The sequence below is a fragment of the Octodon degus genome, unplaced genomic scaffold, assembly GCF_000260255.1.
Source record: "Octodon degus isolate 3935 unplaced genomic scaffold, OctDeg1.0 scaffold00101, whole genome shotgun sequence".
NCBI lineage: Eukaryota > Metazoa > Chordata > Mammalia > Rodentia > Octodontidae > Octodon > Octodon degus.
In genome coordinates this window covers 2,778,645-2,803,438 of record NW_004524677.1, presented here as the reverse complement: position 1 = coordinate 2,803,438, position 24,794 = coordinate 2,778,645, and the positions used below count along the sequence as shown (strand labels likewise).

Genomic DNA, 24,794 nt, shown 5'->3' with positions numbered 1-24,794 from the left:
GCCATGTTAAACATTTAGCATAAAACTCAACTTAGACATCTTTACTAAATATCAAATTGTACTGTTATTCTTACTGCATTGTGTTCTTGTTTAATTGATCATTGAATTGCCCCCAAAGCAATCACTGTTTTTTTCACATAAGGTGCTGTCTTTCTAGAGCCTTGTCAAATGTATTATTGGTGTCATCTGTAGGCACTTTCTGGACACGACTGAAAGTAAAATCTTGAAAGATGATACTTTAATACTCACTTAATTTTCTCTTTTCCATGTAATCATGAAAAAGATGGTTGTATGGTCAACAGACTATAGACAGCTTATTTGTAGTGGCTGCTAATCACAGAAACAGAAATTCTTACCCTTTTTTCTGTAATTCCACCATCCAAGCACTGTATCAACTTTGTAACATTTCTGTCAATTTCATGAATCTTATACAGTGTTTTATGATCATGATCTCTCAGCAGAGATATGTTGGGCTAAATCAGAAGAATTTCTTAAGCTCCACTCATTCATTCAATAGGCATTTAGTAAGGGCCTACTGGATAATTAGGTGTATATTCACAAAATTGGAAGAATATGACACATACCCTTTGGGACTGTCATTATGAAGAGCAGACAGACATAAAGGTAACTAATTAGAGGAATAGATTAAGTGATATATTCATTTATTCATTCAAGAAATAATTTTGTGAATGCCAACTATCTACAAGTCATACAATAATAAGAAAGTATCTAGTATTGTACCTGCCTTTGGGAATTTATTGTTTCGTAAGGGAGACAGACAATAAAACTAGGTGAATAATGATATAACATGTGATAACATGTAATAAATAATAAGTACAATATTTCTGTCATATGCTATAAAAGAGAAGCTACTATGAAAGCATTTAAATATATAGAGAGAGAAAAAGAGAGGAGTGCAAGAGAAACACTTCATTCTGCTGCTTGGGAAGTTGAGGAAGACCTAATGCAGGAGCCTACATTTGATTTTGGTTATAGGAGAAAAAGAAGGTACTGGCATGTTGTTGCTCTGTGGTGTATCAGATGCTTAGTGTAGAGGAGGCTCTCGCTTCATTCCCCAACAGAGAAAAGAATAAAGAATGAGTTGGTGTTTGTCAGGAAGAGAGCAAGATGATGAGAAAAGGGTGTTGTAGACATGAAGAACAGTGAGACTGAAGTTGTAGTTCAGTGGACCGGCTAGACCTGACCCAGATGGGAGAGTTTATAATTGTGAATGCCCTGAGAATAATACACACTTTTTTCCTCTGGAGAAGTGGTTCCTGAAACAGCAGATTTAAGTCACTTTCTTGTCACTGAGACATGATACCTGATGTGTACACCTTAAAGGAGGAGAGGTTTAATTGTGCTCATGGGTGACTGTAGTCTTTGGTAGCTCTCTCCAATACAGAATGGCAAGATGGAAGGGCCTGAGGGAGGGAAAGATGCTCAGGTTATGGCAGGCCAGAAGCAGAAAGTAAAGGGAAGAATCAGGGAGATCCTGACTGAGTCATGCCCTGGCACCCCATCTCTTTGGACCAGGCTTGGCCTCCTACCCTCGAGTCTGCTACAGTGTCCCCATGATTTCATTACCTCCCAAAAGCCTTGCATATGAGACATTCTTGGTCCAAATCTTAACAAGCCTCAGTATTGCCTGTGATCTTGTCATAAGGCAAATTCTTGGGCTCTGTCTCTGATCTATTGAAGCAGATATTTTGTGAGGACAGAGCCCATGAATTTGTGTTTTAGCAGATTTTTTGGGTGATTTTGGTATATGTTGAGGTTGAAAATTACTGGGTTAAGGGAAGGAGTCACTGAGAAGTTTCAGGGAAACTGGGACTTAAGTTTAAGGTGGAAACAAATATGGAAGAGGATCTGAGGAGAATTTGTGGAGAAAGAGAACAGATTGAATACTATGGACTCACTGAGCCAAGAAATAATGAAGCATGGAACCAAAGATAATCACAGTGGAAGAAAAAGAATTTGGAAGCTGTTTGATTTGAGGCTCACTGTTTGATTTGATGGGTAGGAGAGAAAAGGAGATGACTGTTACCTTTTTCACTTTGCTGACTGAGTAAAGGACTAAGTCTGTAGCCAGAAAAGCAGGAAAGGAAATAAATGTAAGAGGAGAAAAATTGACCTCTCGAATTTGATACATTTAGTTTGAATTACCTACTGTGCACCAAAAGAAAGTTTATTGAGCAGCTATTAGTTGGGATTTGAAGCAATGGAGCAAGTAATAGTTGTCAGTAGAGAGAGCTGAAGTCTGGCTCAACTTACCAGGTTAGGTCAGAAACTGAGGGCCTGCTACTGCAGCATGAGGAGAACAGCTGTTTAAGAGGACGCGGAGGAGAAAGACCCTCCACTCACACCGAGAAAGAGAACTGGACGTAGGAGAGAGCGGAGAGAGGGCTCCAGGCTAGAAGACGTTCTTTCTGAGTGGAAACTCCCTAATGCAAGGATGTGAAGTGAGGAAAGATAAGCACCCCCTGGATTCAAGCACCAATCTCGCAAGAACATTATCAGTGGTGCGCCTATAGTGGGGTGTAGAATGTGCAAAAAAGTAGAGGGGAGGTAGGGAACAAATAACTGTAGTTAATTCTTTCATGAAGGTTATATTTTTGATCTTGTGTATATGTTCACAAGTGCATAAAATAATTGACTGTAGCCACTATTTTATAGCTAATACAAAAGAATCAAATCTACCGTTTATTACAATTTAGAAAATTGATGTTACAGATGTCGAGAAGTTTTTAGAGGGAGACAGTTCATCTCCTAAAGTAAGATATGTTTTTTGAGATTTATGAATACATCACACTGTCTACAGATTGCATGCACCTGATTTCTGGCAGAGATTATGTCCCCGATGCTGAGTTACAGCCTGTATTTATATGTTTGTTCTTAAAGTACTTAACCAACAGGACTGAGTAGCCAATGTGTGAGAATTCTAGCTAGGGATTTTTAAGGGTGGTGTATCCACAGAAGATGTTAGTAACATTAGAGTTAGTATATTTAGCCCTTTAATTTCTATTGTTTAAAAAATGTGATCATAGTACCATCTTTTAAATGCTGCCACATTTCTTCAGAGCTCTGTAAATGGTTGGAACACATACATTGTGGACATTATGTCTGTTTCATCCTTTGGGGTGTTAGAATTTCAGGGCTGGGGAGATAGCTCAGTAGAATAAGTGCCCGCCTGGCAAGCACAGGGGTCCTGAGTTCAATCCTCGGTACTGGAAAAAAAAAAAAAATAGCAGAATTCTGCTATCATATTGACAACTAAGGCTGTGCCATTCCTCATGGTGCTGAGAATTGTGATGATCTCTTCAAAACTGCATCGAAGGTCATTTTAGTCTAGGAGGTATTTTGTGTTTTGTAAGATTTATCTTGGTTTTCAGCAGAAGTTATATTTTTAAAGTAAAATAATAATTCTTGTATTTTAATATCAAAATCTGGGTGCAGATTCAGTGCCTGGAACTGAATAAAGCACCACTGTAATTTATAACTGCTAGTTATGTGTGGCTATTGATCATCTGAATTGTGGCTTGCCTACATTAAGATGTATTGTACAGTGTAAGAATAAAGATGCATACTAGACTTCTACGATTTAACAGAATCATAATCATAATATTTATGTTGACTACATGTTTAAATATTGTTATTTATTTATTTTTAAAAAATCTTTTATTTATTTATATATTTGATACAGGGTCTCACCATACAGCTTGGATTCATAGTGATCCTCCTGTCTCACTCACCCTCCCCAGTCCTGGGATTACAGGCATGTCCCGCCACACCAGGTTTCAGTGGTTGGCACTGCATGTGGTAGTGGGGATTGAACCTTCGTCCTTGCACTTGCCAGGCAGGTGCTTAGACTGCTGAGCTATCTCCCTGGCCCCAAATATTTCAATATGATTGAATAAATTTATTTAAGTTGATTTACCTGTTTTTTCATTTTAAAATGCCTACTAGAAAATTTTATATCACATGCAGGGCATATGTACATTTCCAGTGTGTTTCATTTGACAACACTGGTGTAGTCTTAATGGTCATTTTGTTAGCAAGAATATTTTTCTTGTGAGCATGAATATATTTTAGTTATATTTTAATACTCAAGCAATCTACAAACTTATGTTATAATGTCAGCCTTAGATCCAAGGCAAAGTTTTTGGATTAATTTTAAGTCTGTTAAGAGAACAGGTACAGGGTAGCTCAGTAGCGAAGTGCTTACTTAACATGCTCAAGGTCCAGGTTTATCGCTGGCATGCCAAGAAATAAAGTAAGTTGAAAATATTTACATTAAGTTCAAAACTCGACTGATCTTGTACCATTTAAATTCTCAATCATTTCTACTCCTGTGCAGTTCAAGTGCAAGTTTGGAACCCAAGTGCCATCCTGCGTTTCCTTTCTTTCTGTCCTTCCTTCAATGTGCAGTTATATTGGCATAAATAATAACTTGTACCTTAAATCTGTCTGAAATCCCCTCCTGCTCTGTATTCCTCGTGCTGCTGTCTTCACAAGGCTCTCGCTTCCTCTTGCCTAGCGCATCGGAGTCATCCTGGCCTGCAAGTGCTCTTTCTTCCCTCCCTCCAAAGGGCCCTGTATCTTAGAGTCCAGCATACAATAGGAACCTTCTCAGCCTTCAGGATGGTTTTTTGAATGAGCGGGTGAGAGAGCTGCTGGAATTACCCAAAAGCTGCAAAATGAACAGCATGCTGAGTCCTACGTAATGTGCGTGTGCACAACTGCGTGCGTAAGATGAGTGCAGATGCAGTGTGTATTGGGCTCAATTTATGAATGCTCCAACATATTCAGCACCTTTTGCATTTCTTTACTTAAGCCTTTCTTCTTCTTCTTCTTCTTCTTGGGAGTAACAACATAATTGCTCTGTTTTGCCAAGGATTTTGATTTGCCAGTGTAAGTTTACGGCAGTCAGTCCAGGGAAACTTCAGTGCCACTCAGACAGCTCCTTGTTTTTGTCTGGAGTCCCTGTAGGATTAAACTACATCTGGCAATAAGTAGGGATTCTTGTCTGGCCATCTTCAAAGGCAAGAGACAGCTAGTATTTATCAGATCTCTGTGGATAAGCAAGTGGGGAGGGCTCTCAAATTTTTAAATTTTATTTTCCTTCCTTTTGTGACTGACTCTGAAAACCTCAGGAGCTCATGTATTACATTATTACGTTTTTGATAGTTGTTAAGAAATGTGTTCATTTTTCTATACCCAAGGAGATAATTGAGAATTGTAGATAATATTTTAATGTATACTACAGAGAGCATAACAGCAATGTAGAAGCTTTAGAATTAATTTTCCAGAGATACTTTCCTAATTTCTTAGAGTTGAACATGTATGTTTTAAGCATTTTAATGTGTATAAATATTAGGTCATTGTGTTTGGAATTTGGAGGCATTTATTTATCTCTGTGGGAAAGCTTACCCCAAATTACTTTGTGAGGAGAATCTTGGACCTTTCTTAATGTAGGCTACTTCTCCTTACAAGTAAAGGCAGGCCTGCCTCTCGTACAGACTTACGTCCTTGAACTTATGCTCCTCACATTTTTAAGAGATTATTAGTCATGTGACTCAGTGTACCTGTTGTTGAAGCGTATGGTTCTGCATTTCACTGATAAAATAAAACAGCCTCATTCCAGGTTCTTGCTATGAAGCATATCTAGAATGTAGCATTCAACGCCTGCCTAAGAGAAGTAATGTTTATTCAGGATTGCCTGAAGAGTACGTAGTCTCTCCATTTGTCTATACTTTACATCTATCCCTGGATTAAGTAAGTCCCTCTGCAAGTCACATACCTGGATTCCATCATATTGCCAAGGGAGGAATTTCTTATCTTAGGAATAGAAATAATGTGATTTTTAGGCCATCTGGTTTATTTTTACATTATGGTCACTTTAGACTCTTGCAATTGTTCATGCTTCTTTCTTTATGTTGCCTGCTAGACAGATTAGTACCAAAATACGTGACTAACATCTAACAAATTGAAGGAATTTCATGAAATTATTTTTATGTGACATTTTTTTATTTTCTTTATTTTGGCATTACCTAACTTCTCTTTTGTTAAATTTGTCTTGCTGTATATACATTGTTGGGAGTTCTCTGAGTTGTTTTCTAAACAAAGGCACACAAAATGCAAGTAAATGAAAGAAATAAATTGATAGGATTGTTTCCCATCCATTCTTACCAAACTTAACATATTATTTTAAAAAGCTCTATATCCCTCTGTGGGTTATACTATACTTAGTTTAACATATTTGTATATTATGAATTTGTAGATTTTAGATTACGAGTGACCTAAGGTTGAAATGTTAATTAAATGTTTTAATGTTCTATAGTTCTAAAGAAAATAGTTGGGTAAAATGTCAGCATACAGGAGTATTTTAAACACTAAAAAAAATCATCTCTCTGAAAAAGAGGGTAATTGTACAAGTTTGCCTAATCCTTTTGATCTTGGCACACAGCAATACAGACTTCAGTTGAGATTAAAACTATGAATTTCAAAGGAAACATGGCCTTCAGTGTGTAAAATATATAACAGCTGGTTGACTAGTCCATTTAAAACTATGCAATAACAGTCGTAGACAAAATGATTCTCCTGCCAAAAGATGCATGAGTGCTTGATGGTTATATCAAGATGGGATACTAACTCACGCTTTTCTTTAGTAATGATATCCATGTAGAAATGAGCTGTGTGCTTTCTGCTTCAAAATCTCTCATCTGCTCAACAGTTCAAGGGCAGTTTAGAAGCATAGAACTCTTCTCAGTGATTTCTCTATCTGCTTTCAGGAGGCTCTTCATTGGGTTGTTCACCAAATGTCACTTTTTAAAAAATTGTCAGATATAATTCTTTGTAGCATGCCACAGTTTTTTGGGTTTTTTTTTTTTTTCTGTAAATCTTAGATCCTCTTTTCACCCCTTTGGGTCTCCATGATTTACTGATCATAAAGGTCATAACTTGACATTATTTTAAAGGTTCCAAAGTTGACATTTTCTATGTAAGTAGTATAAAACTTATTATGGTAAGGTAAATGTCTGAGCTCTGAAGTATTGTGATATATTTGTAATCATTGTGATTATATTAGTCATTAAATATTTTACTGGTTTTGACTATTGTATCTCACCTGTAAAAGTAATTTCTTAAGCTGATTAAATAGTTGCATTTTTAGACAAATAAGGATTGATGTGGATTTGTCATTTCTAGCAGATCTCATTTGAAAGCACATTTACACTCCAAATTTATACCTGTCTGAAATGAAAAAATGTTTAATTTTGTATGACCTTAGTTTTGGTACATCTGTACTCTCTTTAGAGTTATTCAAAGAAGAAAACTATAGGTAATTTTAATATTTACTAATAAAGTTACTCAGATTCACCACAGATTTGGAGCCAGCACTTAGGGAGTTAATGTATCTGTTTAGGGGACAGGAAATCTGGCAACTATTGCAGAAAGGAGACCTAATGGTGCACACAAACAATTTGTCAGTCTTCTTAAATGTGAATAGCTTTCTGCAAAGTGGCTGCTCTTGCTTTGTTTGAACAGGCTAAACTTTTCCTTTTTGGACTTTAAATCTTAGAAGTGAAATGTGATCCACATATTCAATCAAAATCATTTAATTCAAAGCATATTTTGATTGGAACAAAGTTGACATGGAAAGAAACTTTAGAATAAAAAAGTTGAAAGGACTTTATATCATATATTTAGGAGGAAAATTTGAAACAGTTCTAATTAGGCTGAAAAAAACAGCTTTCTTCAATGTAAATTACAAAGGTCATATATCAATGTTAAGGAAACATTACCACTAGTGTTTGAAATCCAGCACATGCAAACATAACAGGCCAGACCATTTTAAATCTATGTGTGTGCATATGTGTGTGCAGCACACGTATGTAGAAAGAACAGTATTACATCTATTTCAAATGAAAAATACTTAAAATTTCAAGTTTACAATTTTGTACATTATCTTCTTGCTAAGCCAGTCACTAATTCCTTTAAATTATATCACTATGTATAACCAGATGAATTAAGATTCTTCATTATAAGCAAAATTTAAAATTCACAAAGCTAGCTTTTCATTCTTTTAGCAAATATATAATTACTGTACTATAGCAAAGTTTATCAATTCGGGAATTTTAATTAGTAGTTGCTATTTCTGGCTTTGCAACCTGCAGATATGGGGGCACCGCACACTCTAGAACCACATGGGAGGTGTGTCAGTGGTGCATTGTTCTGCGGAAACGCGGATCAGTGCAGGGGCTGCCGATGTCCGCGTTCTTCTGTTATTATGATCATTTCTGTACTTAAAAGCTTGTACATATTTGATCTCTGTAGCTTATTTTTATAAAAAATGCATCATAGGTATCACCAGTTATCTAATTACTTTGTAAAACATTTGGATATAACAAATGTTTTAACATTTAGTAGTATAACATTTAGCAAAAGGATAATTAACTGTTAGCCTTAATCTGGAAAATATAAACATGGTAAACATAAATGATATATAAATACAGCTCTTTGTCATGTGGTAAAAATTATATGATAATTTGGGTTAAGTGAAATTGGGTTTCTATGATTTTATATAAATTTTACATTAGTGAAAATTTGATTTTGTTAGAGTATCTCTTGTATACTCTAATACATTAAACAAATATATAGTTAATGCCTTTTATATTAGAATTTTTATTTATGAATATCGTATTTGGAAAAAGTGAACTGTAATATTTCTGTATGTTAATCATATTACTTGCCTCTACTCTAGGAAAAAAAGAATAATCTTATATAACATTTTTAATCAATAAATAATTCATATCCTTTAATGGGTTAATTTTAGGAAAACATAGATTGCATTCTTTCATTGAGATTTATTGCCATATACATTTCATATATAATTATTTCTGACACATGGCTATACAAGCCAATTATTTATGAATAATTTACTATTATCTTTATAATATTAAAGCTTTAATTTGTTAATATTCTACATGAGTACCAAACAAATGAAAGTTACTAATAAGTGTTTGTATTTGACATATGTATACTGTACTTTTTAGCATATTTCAAGTGTTTTAGTCCCAGCCTAATAGGTCTCATTAAAAAAACAGATATCAGCCCCGAGACAGTTTGTCAAGACTAATATGAGTCCCCCCTGGATTGGATTGACAATTTTTGTGAGGCTTCAGTATGATAGTCTTTTCATAGTCTTATTTGATCCTTAACAATAAGACATTAGTCATTGATTTATTTTATAATAACTCATATGAGTTGAATATTATTGTATTGTGTTGGACATTTTAGTGGATTTTCTTTTGTATAAATTTTTCTCAGAGCACACATTGGATGTAAATGGTGTGCCTAGCCTGCTAGGGGAGTACTAACAATTGATTGGTCGGGCTTGAGCGCAGCATGGGAAGAATGTTACTATCCCCTCGCTGCAAGCCGTATTTAACTCCAGGCTTAATGAGGACTGTCTGTCCTAAAGGCTCTGAAAAATCTCAGATGCTTAGCATTCCACATGCTTAGCATGTTTCTGTTGTCTGAGTGTGAGGGAGTGTGTATGTGTGCAAATGTGGATCCAAGTAAGAATTTTATATGAAAAATATTTTTTAAAAATCAGTCTCTGAAAAGGAATCTTAAAGAATGTTAATAGAGGCTTTTGTGATTTGTTGTTTCTGAGTCTCAAAAATACAATCCTGGGATATTCCACTTTTTAATACACACTTTCCTTTTTGTATTTTCTTTTTTTTTTAATGAGCAGAATATATTTATTGAGAGAAAGAAAGCTCCTGTCCAAGAGAGGGACAGGAGGGGGTTCCGAGCGGGTAGCTCCCCCTGTATTTTCTTTTCCTTAATTTCCTCCCACCTGTCCTTTCTTCGTCCCTCAAGGTTTGTGAAGGATGGATGGATGGATATATATATCCAGTTGCTTTTGGTTGGGCAACTGTCATTCAGTGACATGAAAGGCATGTTAAAATCCCAAGCTTCCTTGGGATAGAAATTATTTCAAAACGGGGAATTTTTTTAAAGCTGTCACAGTTACTCTTTTGGGTATCTTTTCAAAGCTTTAGTAAATTTTAAGGAACGCTTTCAAGTCTTCTAATGAAATTTTTTCTTTACTTTTCTAAAAATTAAAAGAAAACACATTTCATATCACTCTCTGGAATAGAATCTGCCAGGTAATTCTGAAAATTACCTGTTGATGCCAAAGGACTGACCTGCAACAGCATGTGTGGAGGGTGGAACAACTGTGTCATTACACGAGTGCGTAGTGACGTTCCTTTCAGAATGTTTGCTTAAAATTCTCAAGTGGTGTCAAGATGGAAAGCGTTAAGCATTTAAATCTAACCAGCCTCCCCATTTGGAATGTGCATAAAGAAGTAATCAACCATTAGGAAACTCAGTTCTTTGTTTGATGACACATAAAATAAAATTGCCCTCCTTTTTAGAGCTTTAATATTGAGAAAATTCATTTGTACTTTGTCATTTGCTGAGCCTTCTAGAATTTTATAGTCTCAAATCACAAAGCACAGACACTCAGGAGACTCCTGACTGTTTTATCTTATTAAACAATTTTGAAATCATTAATTTTTAATTAGCTTGGATGAAGGTTTTTTTATTGTTTCAATAGTGTGCGTATATGAACTAAATGTTTTTTATTTAAACTACTGGTGAGAGTATTATTTACATAAATAAATGTAAGTTCTTCCAAAGAACACATACTGTGAGTTTGCGTCATATGGTGACTCTTTCTCACACCACCAGAGATACTAAGTGTGATTCTATGATAGTAGAGCTTTATCAGCAGTTTATTAACTCTGATTTTTGAACAACCAAAAAGGATATAAGCTGTAAGATACGTGTAAGTCCCTCCCTGATTGAAAGTTCTAATTAAGTGAATTGGAGAAAATTAACTGAAATTAGCTGTCAGAAAGTCACATTTAAATGAGTGATGAGCTAGTCTGGCAGTAAACATTTAAATGATATAAATTGCCATTTAAGTGTATGGTTTAATGTTTGTCATGCATTAATGTGACATGAGACTGCAGTGACAATCAAGCAGCTTGCTCTAATTTGAACATATTTAGGGCTTTTGTGTGGAGTGCACCGCACACAAATTAAGACAATTGCTGTTTTTATGTGTCACTTAAACATGTCCCCCACTCCCTCCCATCCTTACCCAAGGCCTAAGTTAATGAAACAAACGTATCATTTTTGTGTGCAATTTGCACGGGTAGTTCCTGGATTTTTAGATTTGTTTTAAATCTGTGTACTTAAACTATGAATTTACTTAGGGTTTTTTGTTTGTTTACTTAAATGTAAATTTACTTAAAGTGACCCTTTTCTTATCTGAAGTAAAATATAACGTAGTTTTGTGCCATTTTATCTCTTTACTAAATTGACAAATGTAATAAATTTTGTGTTTTTTAGGGATATTTCATTCCACGTATACTTTGGAATGTGACAATTGTTCAGTGTCTAGAGATTTATTTACAGAATCATATTTTATATTTTACAATACTGTGAAACCATGTGAAATATTATTAAATGGGATGTACAAATTGTATTTTACTATAAACATTTCCTTTACTCATAGATACCTATAATAACATATTAACATAGCGTATGTTCACACAAGAGTATACCTGAGAACAACAGGCATATCTTTTGTCACTAGATGGTTCATACCTTCTTGGTTGTTCCTATAGAAGCAAGTCTGTTTGGAGCTGCAGGTGTAGCTCAGTGGTAGAGTGTGTGCGTAGCACGGGTAAGGCCCTCGGTTAAATCCCTTTCCCTCCAAATAAGACGTTGGTCAATTTTATTTTAAAACCTGTAGACCTGTCCTTCTAATATTTATTACATAGCAGAAAGCTATAACAAAAACATATCATAATCATACTTTGGACTCTAAAAATAAGAATTTCAATAAGGTATCAGACATACTTAATACATATATTCCCAGCTATAATTTACTATACTTTGATAACTCCTTGATTTTTATAGCATCATTTATTGATAAACTAGTTGATAACGCTAACAGTTTATGCTGGAATAATCTTGATAATGTTAGATAAAATGAAGATTAATACTTTCTTAAAAAGTTAAGTCTCCAGTTGTTTAAACTTTTTAGTTTTCTAAAGCCTAAACTACTGCATGCAGCAAGCATCTGTTGGTACCTGCTGTGCTTTGGGCAAGTGTAGCTCGGTGGAAATAGTACGAATAGAGTGAGGCTCGTGCCCTGCATTTCAGCTGAACGCTGATTGTGCTCAGTCATTATTTTTTGAGCACTGTTGTGTCAATAGCATAAAATATTTGGTTTGGTTTGATATTAACACCTAGAATAATAAACCAGTAATTATAATTATAAATGTCCCCTACAAAATCTAATTTGTAAGATAAAAAATCAAAATGGTATCTAAATACTTTGAACAGTAATAATAGGCTACAAAATATTTTAATTTTAAAAATTACAAGTATTTCAAGTGAACAGTAAATTTTTAAGGTTTTTCATAGTTGCGTTCCTAAAGTTTACTTTGCACTATTTGGCCTTTCTTTGAATCATAAATTGAGCACCTGTCAAAGCATGATTCTCAGATGTCACCAAGATAGGTCCCATTCTGGCTCTCCTATGCTAAAGTGTCAGCAATTACTATAATACAGCTTGAGAAATGCCCAGAAGTTTTTTCTTATATACGGAAAACAGATTCTGGCAGAAAATAAGATAGCAAGTTTTATGTGTTTATGGTGCTGGGAATTGAACCCAGGACCTTCTTCAGACTGCATGCATGTTCTGCCTCTGAGCTACAGCACTGTCCTGGGTTTTGTTTCCAGTTGAAGCAACTTCCTTTGTTGGCCTGGTTGGCCTGCAAGTCTCATTTGTGTAACTGGCCTCCAGGCGGCTGAGACTGGAAGTGCCGCCTGCCAGCCACCTCCTGGCTTTTCAGCGTTGTTTTGTTAATTTATTACAGAAAGTTTAGTGTTTAATGCTACTATTTGTCCTGAAGAGCTCTCTGTCTTGTAACAACAGAATTAAACACCATGGTGTGGTCTCTACTGTTTCAGGCTCTGGAGAGTGAATTTGTTTCCTGCCAGCTTCACCAGTGGATCGACCTCATTTTTGGCTATAAACAGCAAGGGCCAGAAGCCGTGCGAGCCCTCAACGTGTTCTATTACCTGACTTATGAGGGCGCGGTCAGCCTGAACTCAATAACTGATCCTGTGTTGAGAGAGGTAAGTTTATGACTGAGACAGGAACTGTGCCACCTTTCCCCTCCTCCTTTCAGTTCACTGCTGAAGACACTGAAAACACATGGGTCAGTGACTTGAGCTAGATGACCCGTTAGTGACTTGAAGAGACTTGAACCCAGAGCTGCCCTTAAAAACATGTTGGACTCAATAGAAAATAAGAGTGTCACCATTTTCAACCCCTTAAGGTTCCATAAGTTATAGTTACAATTTCTTCTTTCTTTTTTCATGTATTTGGTTGTTCCAGGGTCTCACTGCGCAGCTCAGACTCCTGGTGATCCTCCTGCTTTCAGCCTCCCCAGTGCTGGGATTATAGGCTTAGGCCACTATGCCCGGGCTCTGGCAGGCTCAACCTGCCCCGGGGCAGGGATTAAACTGAGGTACCTGCACTTGCCTAAGCTTGCCCAAGCAGGTGCTTTAGTGCACTGAGCTATCTTGCTGGCTCCCATATTTACAACTTTTATGATTCCTGGGGCCACTCAGATGATCCAAAATATTAAGAAAATAATAATTTATTCACTTAAAATATGATTTAAGTATAAATATCTCATTTATAAATAAAATATTTATATGTAATATAAAAATACATGTGTAACTACATAGAAGCTAATAGTGGACCCAGAGTCTGAAGCTGTCCTGTGACATCAAACTTTTTAGATGTTAATGAGCCTTGGTTTTTGTCATTTAATTTCTAAGATAAGACACTCAGAACACAATGTTGGTGAATATAGAAAATGCTACTCTTTTTTAGTTTTTCTAATCTAATACAAGTTTTAGAACAGAACTATGTATAAAACTAGGGTATTTGAATCATAGTGAAAGCTGTTTATTTTTTAAGGATACTTTTTTGTTTTGCTTCTTTTCTATTCTTTCTTTCTTTCTCTTTTTTTTTTTTTTTTTTTGGTGGGGAGTACCAGGGATCAAACTCAGGACCTTGAACTCACGAGGCAGGTGTTTATGCCACTGAGCTATCTCCTCAGCCCTGGATACTTTATTTGTAACATGTAAGGTTTATCATTTTTCATCAGATTTGATGCATTCCTTTATAGTTCTACATGTGACCTAATTATATGAAACTATGAGGAACATACTTAAAAAATTAGTGTATTATCACCTGGCTTATGTGATAGATAAAAGTCTGCAAACAAAAGCGGCAGTGAACAACAGAGATTTGGAGGACTGTGCTGCAGTCTTTGAGACATAAGCTCGTGCAATAGGACAGTAAATAGTAACTTCTTAGGTAGGATATTTGGAAATGGACATGCATCATTTAGATATTAGATATGTAATTGAAATATGGGTAAAATCTAGGCCAAATGGATTATAATATCAAGTAATATTTTTATTGTCATCAAATAAATATACCTAATGTAAAACTTATCAGTGTTGCCATTCAGTAGCATTAAGAATATTCCCAGAGTTGTGGGTGTAGTTAGTGGTAAAACATGTTCTTAGCATGCACAGAGCCCTGAGTTCAGAAGGTCCCCAGTGTATGTTGTTTGGGGGAATCCCATTGGTCTGCAGCCTCACCACCACAGTCTCTGGACATATTTTATCTTCTCAAATCAAAACCCTGTGCATTAAACACTAACTCTGTATTTCTTCCTCCTCAGAGTCCCTGATCTCTATGAATTTGTTAATCAAGGTGTCTCATATAAGTGAGATCCTTCATTATTTGTCCTTTGGTGTGAGGTTTACTTAGTATGTTTCTAAAATTCATCCATGTTGTAGCATCTGTCAGAATATTCTTCCTTCTAGGGGCTGAATAATATTGCATTATATGTGTATGCTACATGTTATTTCGCCATTCAGCCATCAGTGAATATTGTAGTTTGCTCTAACCTTTTGGCTGTTGTGATTATGGAAATGCCAGTGTGCACATATTTACCCAAGTCTTCACTTTTCAACTTTGTGCGCATGTGCCCAGTAGTAGAATTGCTGGATAATGTGGTGCTTCTGTGCTTCACTTCGTGAGGGGCTTCTGTACCACCTAAGATTTTTGTATTTTTTTTTTCATGATCATCATTTGTTAAAGACTATTTTAAACTTTTACTTTAAATTTCTTTGGCTTCCTTTTCCTTCCCATAATTATCAGAAAATTAAACCTTAACCAGATAATTTTCTAGTCATTATACCCATTTATATTTATATATTATTGTATATTAGACTTTTATAGTAGAGCATATAATGGATATATATGTACATTATATATTAGGTTCTACATTCAGTAAATAAACATGACTGGTGAAATCCTGTGTATGATACGTGTATGATATTCTTGAGATAAGAATATCTCTGAGGCCAAGTGTGCAGGTGCACCTCTGTAATCCCAGCACTCAGGAGGCTGAGGCAGGAGGATCACTGATGAGTTCCAGGCTAGCCTGGGCTACAAAGTAAATTCAAAGCAAACCTGAACTATATGCTGAAACCCTGACTCAAAAGATTAAAAAATAAAACAAAACAAGACTATACCTCTATTACTTAGCATTATTAATATAAATATGTTACTAAAATAAATATAATTTTTATTATTGCCTTTTCATACCATTGAGCAGAGCTAAATTATATAGCAGAATATGGTGTAACACAATAAATAAAAAAATGTGCATTTGATTCCTCTGATGACTACCAGTTACGACTTCAGTCTTTGTCTCTGTTTATTGCTTCACGTACAAACTCAGTATGACAGTGTCCACTCCATTAATGATTAGCATATAGGACAGCTACTAAGCCCAGGCTCATATAGTCTAGGTGTGTTTCGGGGAGCCAGGCAGCTGGAGGATGATTAGGCTCAGTGAGTGGAGTGCTGGGCAGAGGACGCCCACCGGGGCCCACTGTGGAAGTTCCTTGTACGCACACAAGCGATGATGTGGAGTGAATTGAAGGCGATAAGGTAAATGAGAAGGAGTGCCTTCAACACCATGTAAGTTATATGGTGAGCACTCGGCCCGAGTCTGTCCTCAGCCGTAAAGGAAAAGGTTTTTTTAACCAACTTTATTGAGATATAATTCACTCACTGAAAGTGTACAATACAGTGGTTGTCGTGTACTCACAAAGTTACATAACCACTGCCACAGTCTTAGAACATTGTAGTGCCACCAAAAGAAATCCTTGTAACATTAGCAGTCCTCAAGGAGGGGCATTTTTCACTGGGTAGCCAGGTGTTTGGCCATGTTTCAGTGGAAATATACAAAAAAGGGTAGGTATATCCAACAGATGGCAAAGAAAGCATGTTATAAGTGCTCATCCTCTATCAGGAAGTGGGTGGAGCACCATCCAGACCACAGAGAGAGAGGCCCTGGACAGGAGGGAATGGTGGGGCCTCTTCTGTGCTGGGAGAGTCAAGGGTCAGTGTGGCGGGAAGGGCTGTGTGAGTCTGTCCGAATGAGGTAGCGAGCAGCAAGATTATCTTTCTATGGGTTTGTGCTAAGGATGAGGGTCTATGTATTTGTAGAAATATCTGACACAGTGATGGATGCTTCATAGGTGTTGCTTAATGATAGTTATTCCTGTTTTTTAAATTAATTTTATTGAGAAACAAATGAGACAGTTTCAAAACAGATTAGTAGGACAATTTCAATAATTAATACATTGCATATTGTTGTTTTCATAGTGTCTATTCATAGTATAATGATGCAGACATGATATCCTGTCCAAACACTATTAGTACAAATCTTCTCATTGAATTAAGAGAAAGTAGCTGTATATCTATCCTATTTTGTATATACAGATACAAGTGGTCCTTCCTTTGTATCCCCCTTTTTGGTTTAGTTTTGTTAGAGATTGGTATTCCATTGCCATTTAAATATTGTAGGTGTGTGAATTCAGCAAAATAATCCAATATAATAGTTCATAATAGCAGTGTGTTATCTGTAGGACTGGCAATGTCAGAAGTTATTGACTTGAGCCTTTTACAGTGCAGCATATTAATATGGCTTTACTTTTTATACCTCATTGTTTTTCCTTGTTTTCAACAGCAAAATAAAGTAGGAAAAACTCAGAAAGGGGGAGGCAGGGGGAGAGGGACAGGGAAAGAGATGGGGAGAGGGAGAGGGAGAAGGAGGGAGAGGAGAGAATGAGAAGGAGGGAGGGAGAGAGAAGAAAAGAGGCAAAGGGGCATAGGCTGCCACAGGCAGCATTTTGCCATTGACAAATGGTAGAATGTATAACAAAAAGACTGAGGTTGAAAGAATGGCCACTAAATCTGGCAAATGTTGCTGAAACCTGAATTGAGTAGATAAGGAAGGCCAGAAGGGGCAAATGAACTGGGAGAGCTTACTCTCTCATTCATTTATTCAACAATACTCTATTTGTTTAAAGTGGTAAGAATACAGAGCTGAGTAAGTCAGTCAAGTCCATTCCTCATGGAGCTCATTTCTGGGCAGGCACAGAGAGTGCAGAGTGCTGTTTCAGTGATGGCCAGGCGCTGTCCAGCAAGTAAGGCAGGTGGGTCGGTGTGCATGCAAGTGACTTGGTGGTAGGGAGCTGTTAGCAGTCGGATTGCCGCTGTCCTCCCAAACTCTTTCCATCAAAACCCTGGCTAACAGTGGGTTGCACAGGGCCTGGGGGCAGCTCCTGCTGCCACGCTGTGTCCATTGCCCAGTGTCCAGCCTCCGAGTCCAGCCCTGCCCAGCCCTCCTGCCCGAGCTAAAGCTTGCAGCCCCCATGTCTCCCAGCCACACCTGTTTCCTTTAGCCTTGTTTCAGTAAGGTGCTTTCCGGTCCCTACCATCAGTGCATTTGTCCATGTGCTTGATACTAGCTCTTCAAAATCACACCGTCCTACCAAGACAGATGCTTCTAGAGCATGAAGAGCAGGCCGCTTTGCTCAGTAACATATGGTGAGTGACTTCTGTTTCCTGCTACGAGCTTAGTTCAGTTTCCAAGCCTTATTCACGTGGCCCCACTCTGAGGCAAGGTGTCTACGTGGAGGTCAGACCTTCACTACTGCTCTTTGGAAGGCCCGAGCCACCCCAGGAAGGGAACGTTTCTAGAGTGAGTGGTTAATGCATATGGCTTAGAAAGTGATCATAAAAATAATCTCCCTATAAAAAGAGCACTAAACGATAGAAATAATAACCATAAGAGGAGGAAGAGTAATCAGAGAAACAGCCTGCAGCACATTAAACTTTTATGTTGTTTTTAATTTTTAGAAAACAGCTGGGTTATCAATATACATGGCTGCATTTACATATATCACATACAAGAAAGATTTTTTCAAGCATATATGTTAATCTTTTTTTCAACTATCCTGTGACCCCTTCTAAAAGGTATTTTCTTATCTTTAGCTGTTTATCTTCACTGACCTCTTTGCTCTTTTTTTAATGTATTTGATACAAGGTCTCACTGCTTAGGTCAGATAGTGATCCTCCTGTTTTCAGCCTCCCCAGTGCTGGGATTACAAACGTGAGCCACCATGCCCAGACTCAGTTGCTGGCTCAGTGTGCCCCAGGGGCGGGGCCGGTGCAGCATGCAGTGCCAGGGACGAAACCCTGGTTCCTCTACTTGCCTGAGCAGCCCTTGGTCCCCTGAGCTATCTTGTCAGCCTTCTTTGTTCTTTTTTATTTATCTCTTTGGTACTATTCTCCTTTTCTCTCTGTACTTATATTTCAATCTACTCTATTTTTCTTGCCTTACATATATTATTTCATATATAAGAGCAAATAAATAAAGACCATTTTCTGTTCATTAATTCTGCTAAGCTTGGCTTGGTTCAGCCATTCCCATTCTTCCAACACTATTTCATTTAATACCATTTCAAAAGAAGCTACAAGCCAAGGAAAGAAGGGGTTTTTTGTTGTTTTTTTATTTTTTTTATTTTTAAGGAAGGATCTACAGGGTGTTCAGGGTCTGACTACTAGATCTGACTTGTAGTGATCCACCTGTTTACAACCTCTCAAGAGCTGGGATTACAGGCACACATCACCACACCCAGTCTCAATTGCCATCTCAGCTTGCCCTGGGGGCAGGGTGGCACAGCAGGACCTGGGATCGAACACCCAACCCCTGCGCCTGCTTGCAGGTGTTTTAATCTGCTGAGCTATTTGACTGGCCCGAGGAAAGTTTTAAAAAGAGAAAAATGAAAGTATTTGAATTTAGGGTCAAATAAAAGTAAGGACAAATATTTTTACTACTAAAGATGACCTCTTAAATCCAAATCCACAAAATAATTGCATGATAATGCCTGTATTTATTTTGTAATTTTTTCCTGTCTCAAAAGCTTAATGTAAGTATTTGCCTTTATTCTATATGCTTATTTATCCTAATAAATGTTATCACCTAGGAATTATACTGTGTTAGGTAGCTTTCAATTGCTGTGATAAACTTGCTTGGAACACTCCAATGGAGGACAGATTCCTTTGGCTTGTGGTTTCGGAGATGCCACTGTGGCTGTTGGACTTCGCTTTCTGGGCCTGTGGTGAGGCAGGGCACCATGATGGGCAGTGTGGTGGCAGGAAGGTAGAAGACGATGGATGGTATGGAAGCCCCAGCCCCCCACCCCCACCTTGAAAGTCTGCGTTGCCTGCCAGAGCCCCGCAGCCCTGCCCTCAGCAGTGGATTAATCCACAGAGGAGGCCCACCATGGGTGCCCCTCCTCTGCTCCACGGTTCTGAGTGGCTACAGTGTTTAGGCCAAGTTTTTGTTTTTCTGTTTTGTTTTGTTTTTGTGACCAGGGATCAAACTTAAAGCCTTGGAATGCTTCACAAATTTGCTTGTCATCCTTGTGCAGGGCCATGCTACTCTTCTCTGTATCGTTCCAATTTTTGTACATGTTCTGCTGAAGCGAACACAAACTTAGAACCTTGGGCTTGCCAGGTGAGTGCTTATTCTATGGAGCTGTCTCCCCGGCCCGTGGTTACAGAGCTTAAACAATAGGAAGCAGCAATAGAGAGACCAGGTAGCAATATTTGATAGAACTCAATTAAAGGTCAAGTAAATGAAGTTTGAAAACTACCAGGTAGAAAATCCATTTTGGGGCTGGAGAGATGGCTCAGTGGTCTAAGGTACCTACTTGGAACAAGCTTGGCAAAGCACAGGGACCGCGGTTCAATCCCCCAGCACCACATGCCAGCCAGCCGCGCCCCCTGGTGTGCTGAGCTGGCCACACACACTCACACACATACACACACACTAAATGCAAAATAAATAAAATAAAATAAAAAAAAAGAAAATCCATTTTGAGAATATACCACATAAAAAAACATGAGTGATAGTCAAAACAGTGTTCTGCTCATGGAACTGAAGTTCATGGAACAGAATAGAGCTTCCCGAAACAGGTACATTTCAAATGGGGAACCACAGTAAAGATGATATTTTAAATCTCTAGCTTATTTTACTCAATATATAATGGTAAGAGAGATAGCTAAATATTTAGAACATAAAGTGACATAGATCCCCAATTTCACATATTAATGTAAAAGAAATTACAGATGTATTATATGCATTTGGGGTAATGATCATAATAATATGAGAAATGAAACTATGGAACTTTGAAAATAACATGATTGAGTAGTTCTCTAATACCGGAATTTATTTTATTTTATTTATTTATTTATTTATTTTTTATTTTTTTATTTTTTTTGGTGGAGCCGGGAATTGAACTCAGGCCCTTGCGCTTGCCAGGAAAGTACTTATTCCACTGAGCCATTTCCCTGGCCCCTGGGATTGACTTTAACAAATGACCTTTTTCAGGCCTTTTAAGTCTAATATCAAAACCAGAAATTACTAACGAAATTGGTATAGTTAGCCATATGAAAATCACAGTTTCCAAATATCCAGAAATAAGACAGCAGCTAAAGTACAGGGTATATAATTCACATACCATACACGAAAAGTGGTTCATCTTTACTAGTAATTAGAGACATTCAATTTAAAACAGTGCTATTTGTGCTTATTAGTTTATCTAAGATTAAAATTAATGAAAATGTCTGATGTTGCTGAGAGTATTTATGGCAATCTCTATCAATATTTATGCTTATGTGCTATTTATTTAGAACTTTAACCAAGACCAAGAATAATTAAAGTATGCAAAAAGTTATTTTTAATTTCTTAGTTTTTACTTCATTCAGAATTCAGAATACCCTTAGTCTCAATTTTTGTTTTCTTATTTTTACCCATTAATCTGTAGAGATTTTTTTCAAACTTGATCAATTTGAGTTTTTTTCTTTATTATTTCCATGATATTTGACAGGGAACAAAAGAGTACTTCTTTCAGTGAAAATATCTTAGATACATGGCTATAAATTGTAATTCTTAATGCTGTTACCTAAGTAAAGGAAAGCTTTTGACCTGAGATTTTTGAAATTTAGATTTTTGGATTCATAGTGGGGAGTGTGGTGTGTGTGTGTGTGTGTGTGTGTGTGTGTGTGTGTGTAATCAGTTACATAAGGGCATTTAGAAACTTAATTTTCAAAGCAATATATGTTTAACTAGAAAAAAATTAAAACAATATAAAAAATACAAAATGAAAGAATGGAAAGCTTCGATGCCAAATGTGGGCTTTGTTAGCTAATGTCAGGATCACATGGTGCCGTCAGCGAGAGCGCTTTCTATTGATGTGGTTTGATACATACAGAAACAAGCCTTTGCCACAGAAATCGTGCCATTGCTTGAAATTGTACCATTAGAGATCATTCATTTGGTTGCAGGCCTTTTTATTTATTTTTTTAATCCTCTACAATCATTCTGCTGTGTGTGGGACTGAAGAAAATGTTTTGATAAAAGTGAGGTATAGATACAGCGCAGAGCCCGGCACAGCCTGTACAGAGCAGTCAGGGCAGACCCTAGGGTGGGCCGGAGGCTGGGCAGGGGGCAGCACCTGGTACTCCTTGTAGAACTCCTTCAATATGAGTAGTATTCTCTGTGCTTTTTCGTCTTGCACTTGGCTATATGTATGTACTATACTTCATGCAGAAGTATAATTTTTCCTCTATTTTCAAGCATATATTCAAGTTACTTTATGTTTATATAAGTTTAAATTTATAAACTTCCTTCTGAAAACAGATCTCAGCTCTATCCACCCATATGCAGAGGGAGGAGGGAGGGGAAGAGCCACAATATTGCACAGTTGAGAGAGAGAGAGAGAGAGAGAGAGAGAGAGAGAGAGAGAGAGAGAGAATATGAGAATCTACATCTATCTATCTGTCTATCTGTCTGTCTATCTATCTATTCCCATTACATGAAGTAAAACCTGAAAATCTCCCGTAAGCTGTGTTTGGTGTCAGCAGATGGTTTTCCCCCTTCTAAGCGTTCCCTTCCAGTTACTGTTTTAGCAACTCATAATCGCTCTGAGGTCTGTTTTCCAAAAAGAAGCAGCAGCAGTGTTTAAGTTTACATGACCCCAGTTTCATGACAGCAGTAGCAAATCAGATAGCTTATCCGAGGAAAAGCATTTTTGGCTTAGGATTCCATCACTCTCTTGGTGGGAGTCAACAGCTCAGTTCGCTCCAGCACTGTTGCAGAACACTGGCTGCAGTGAATCTTTCAGAAAGCATAAACACAATTGGTATTTATAGCATTGTTAACATTTGTTAAATAGTTGGAGGAGTGGTCTGTAAGTCTGTTTAAAGCAGGTAGGGCAGGAGTCTGTTGTGACTGCAGTGAGATTTAAGACTAAGACAACAGTATTACAGTGGTTGTAGCGATGTAGTAAATTAGAAGTATTAAATGCAGAAAGTTTAAGTTTCATGTAACTCTAATCCAAAGTGTTACAGAAACAATCCTGAAGCATCTTTGGCCAGAAGTGTGTTACACAGATTGCATATTTGACACAGTGCAGGGCAGGAACTGTACAATGAAAGCTAAATAAACAGTAAGGATTAGGCAAGTTTTAATTGAAAACCTACATAAAAAAATACCATGAAATTATGCCAGACTTTCTTGTACATCAAAACAATAATAATCAGAGTTTCTTTTAGTCAACTAAATGATCATCAAAGATGTCAGCAAATTTCATCTTGGCATTTTGCTCAATCTTATGCCTATTCCAGACTTACTGGTTAAGTAGGTAAATGAATAGCTAAATTATACATCCAAGAATATGAAGCAAGGCATTTATAATTTTGTGATTTTTATATTTCATCAACTACCTTTACAAATTCATTAGCCATTGTGTTGTTCATGATGTCTATCATGAATCTATTTCTTTCCATCATTATCTTCACTTTACGTGAGTCTTAAATCTAGTAACCGTATTTTGTTCTCTAAGCTTTAAACTACCAGTTTTTTGAAATATTATGATAAAAATGCATAAACTTGGAAAATCTATAAAATTATCTACATACAGATACATAAGTTTTCAGAATAAGGACTGATTTTTTATGAAGGCATAGTTTGTTTAGTATTTAGACTCTGCAGGCCAGAGATAGAGCTCAGTGCACAGTGCCTGCCTGGCAAGCATGAGGTCATGAGTTTGATTCCCGGTACCCAAAAAAGGGCTGAGGAGCTAGCTCAGGGTGAAGGCACTAGGCTCAATCCTTAGCACCACTAAATAAAAGAATTTAGACTCTGCTTTTAGTTTTCATTATTGGTGCAAAGAAACAACATTCTGTTATTACTTGAATCAAGTAAGAATTTCTAAATGTTAATAAACTATTTGATAATAGTAAACTTCTTGTCTTTCTTCTCCCCATTAGTGCCTTTAAAGTCAAGAGCATATTATTTAATTGCTCTCTGTCTCATTTTAGTGGTCTGAATGCTCACAAATATTGTTGAGAAAATAGAGAAAGAGGTTTGTACTAAAGGAATGATTGACGAAATGACTGTATCTTTCACTGATGTTGTTTAGACAAATTTGAATGGTTTAAAGAAATACCCTCCTGAATGCAGTCAATTACTTCTGTTTTATTTCAGTTTTTAAGAACTTTTCACCATTTTCACTGTGTTACTGTGTTTGACATTGGTAACCTCTTTGAAGACATTCCACTTATTTTTCTAGGCAGGCTGCTTTATCTACTCATTTCCAGTAGCCAGAGATGGAGGTGTTTTGAATGAGCACATCAGTGTTCTAGACAGAGATACTGTTTGAAATTATCCATGAACACAGAGCCGTTGAACATTATTGAGTGACATTTGTTTCTGTTGGTTGTGTCTGCTCAGACGAGCTGGTTTCTTTCAGATTGGCAGCTGGGATTATGCTATAGTGGATGGACAGCTCTAAGAGCTGGAGATTGCAGGGACAGGCAGCTGGTCCTCAGTGTAATGCGCCTGGCATGTACGGGCTCAGTTATAGGACACCAGGGAGAGAACTGATGCCTGTTTCTAAAATTATAAAGACTTTATGTTTGCCCTCATATTTTATAATATTATTTGAGTGCATGTACTGGTAAAAATACTCCATTCCTGCACTAATTTTCCCTTTCTCCTGATTTTTATCATTACATTCTTATTTTTAAAATAAACTTTATTATAGTTAGCATGCTGTTGTTTTTCTTTATTTTTTAATGCCTTTTATAACCTCATGGCATGTATATGCTTCTAGTTGTCCACTTCATTTTTTATGCCACTTGGAGGACAACAATATTATTTATTTAGAATTTTATACACCTTTTAAAA

General features: G+C 36.9%; 1 protein-coding gene and 1 non-coding gene across 5 annotated transcripts in view; one reads left to right on the top strand and one right to left on the bottom strand.

The window, feature by feature from the left end:
- Window positions 1-24,794, top strand: part of Lrba (LPS responsive beige-like anchor protein) — a 752,085-nt gene that overhangs the window by 665,708 nt on the left and 61,583 nt on the right. For all 4 annotated transcript variants that reach the window (XM_004638688.2, XM_023723655.1, XM_023723657.1 and 1 more), the window contains one exon: window positions 13,060-13,227. In XM_004638688.2, the coding sequence (XP_004638745.1) occupies window positions 13,060-13,227 (168 nt within the window). The remainder of the gene's footprint in view (window positions 1-13,059; window positions 13,228-24,794) is intronic.
- LOC111818779 lies at window positions 19,927-20,030 on the bottom strand. Its single transcript, XR_002822692.1, has one exon. It is a non-coding gene; the product is annotated as a U6 spliceosomal RNA (small nuclear RNA).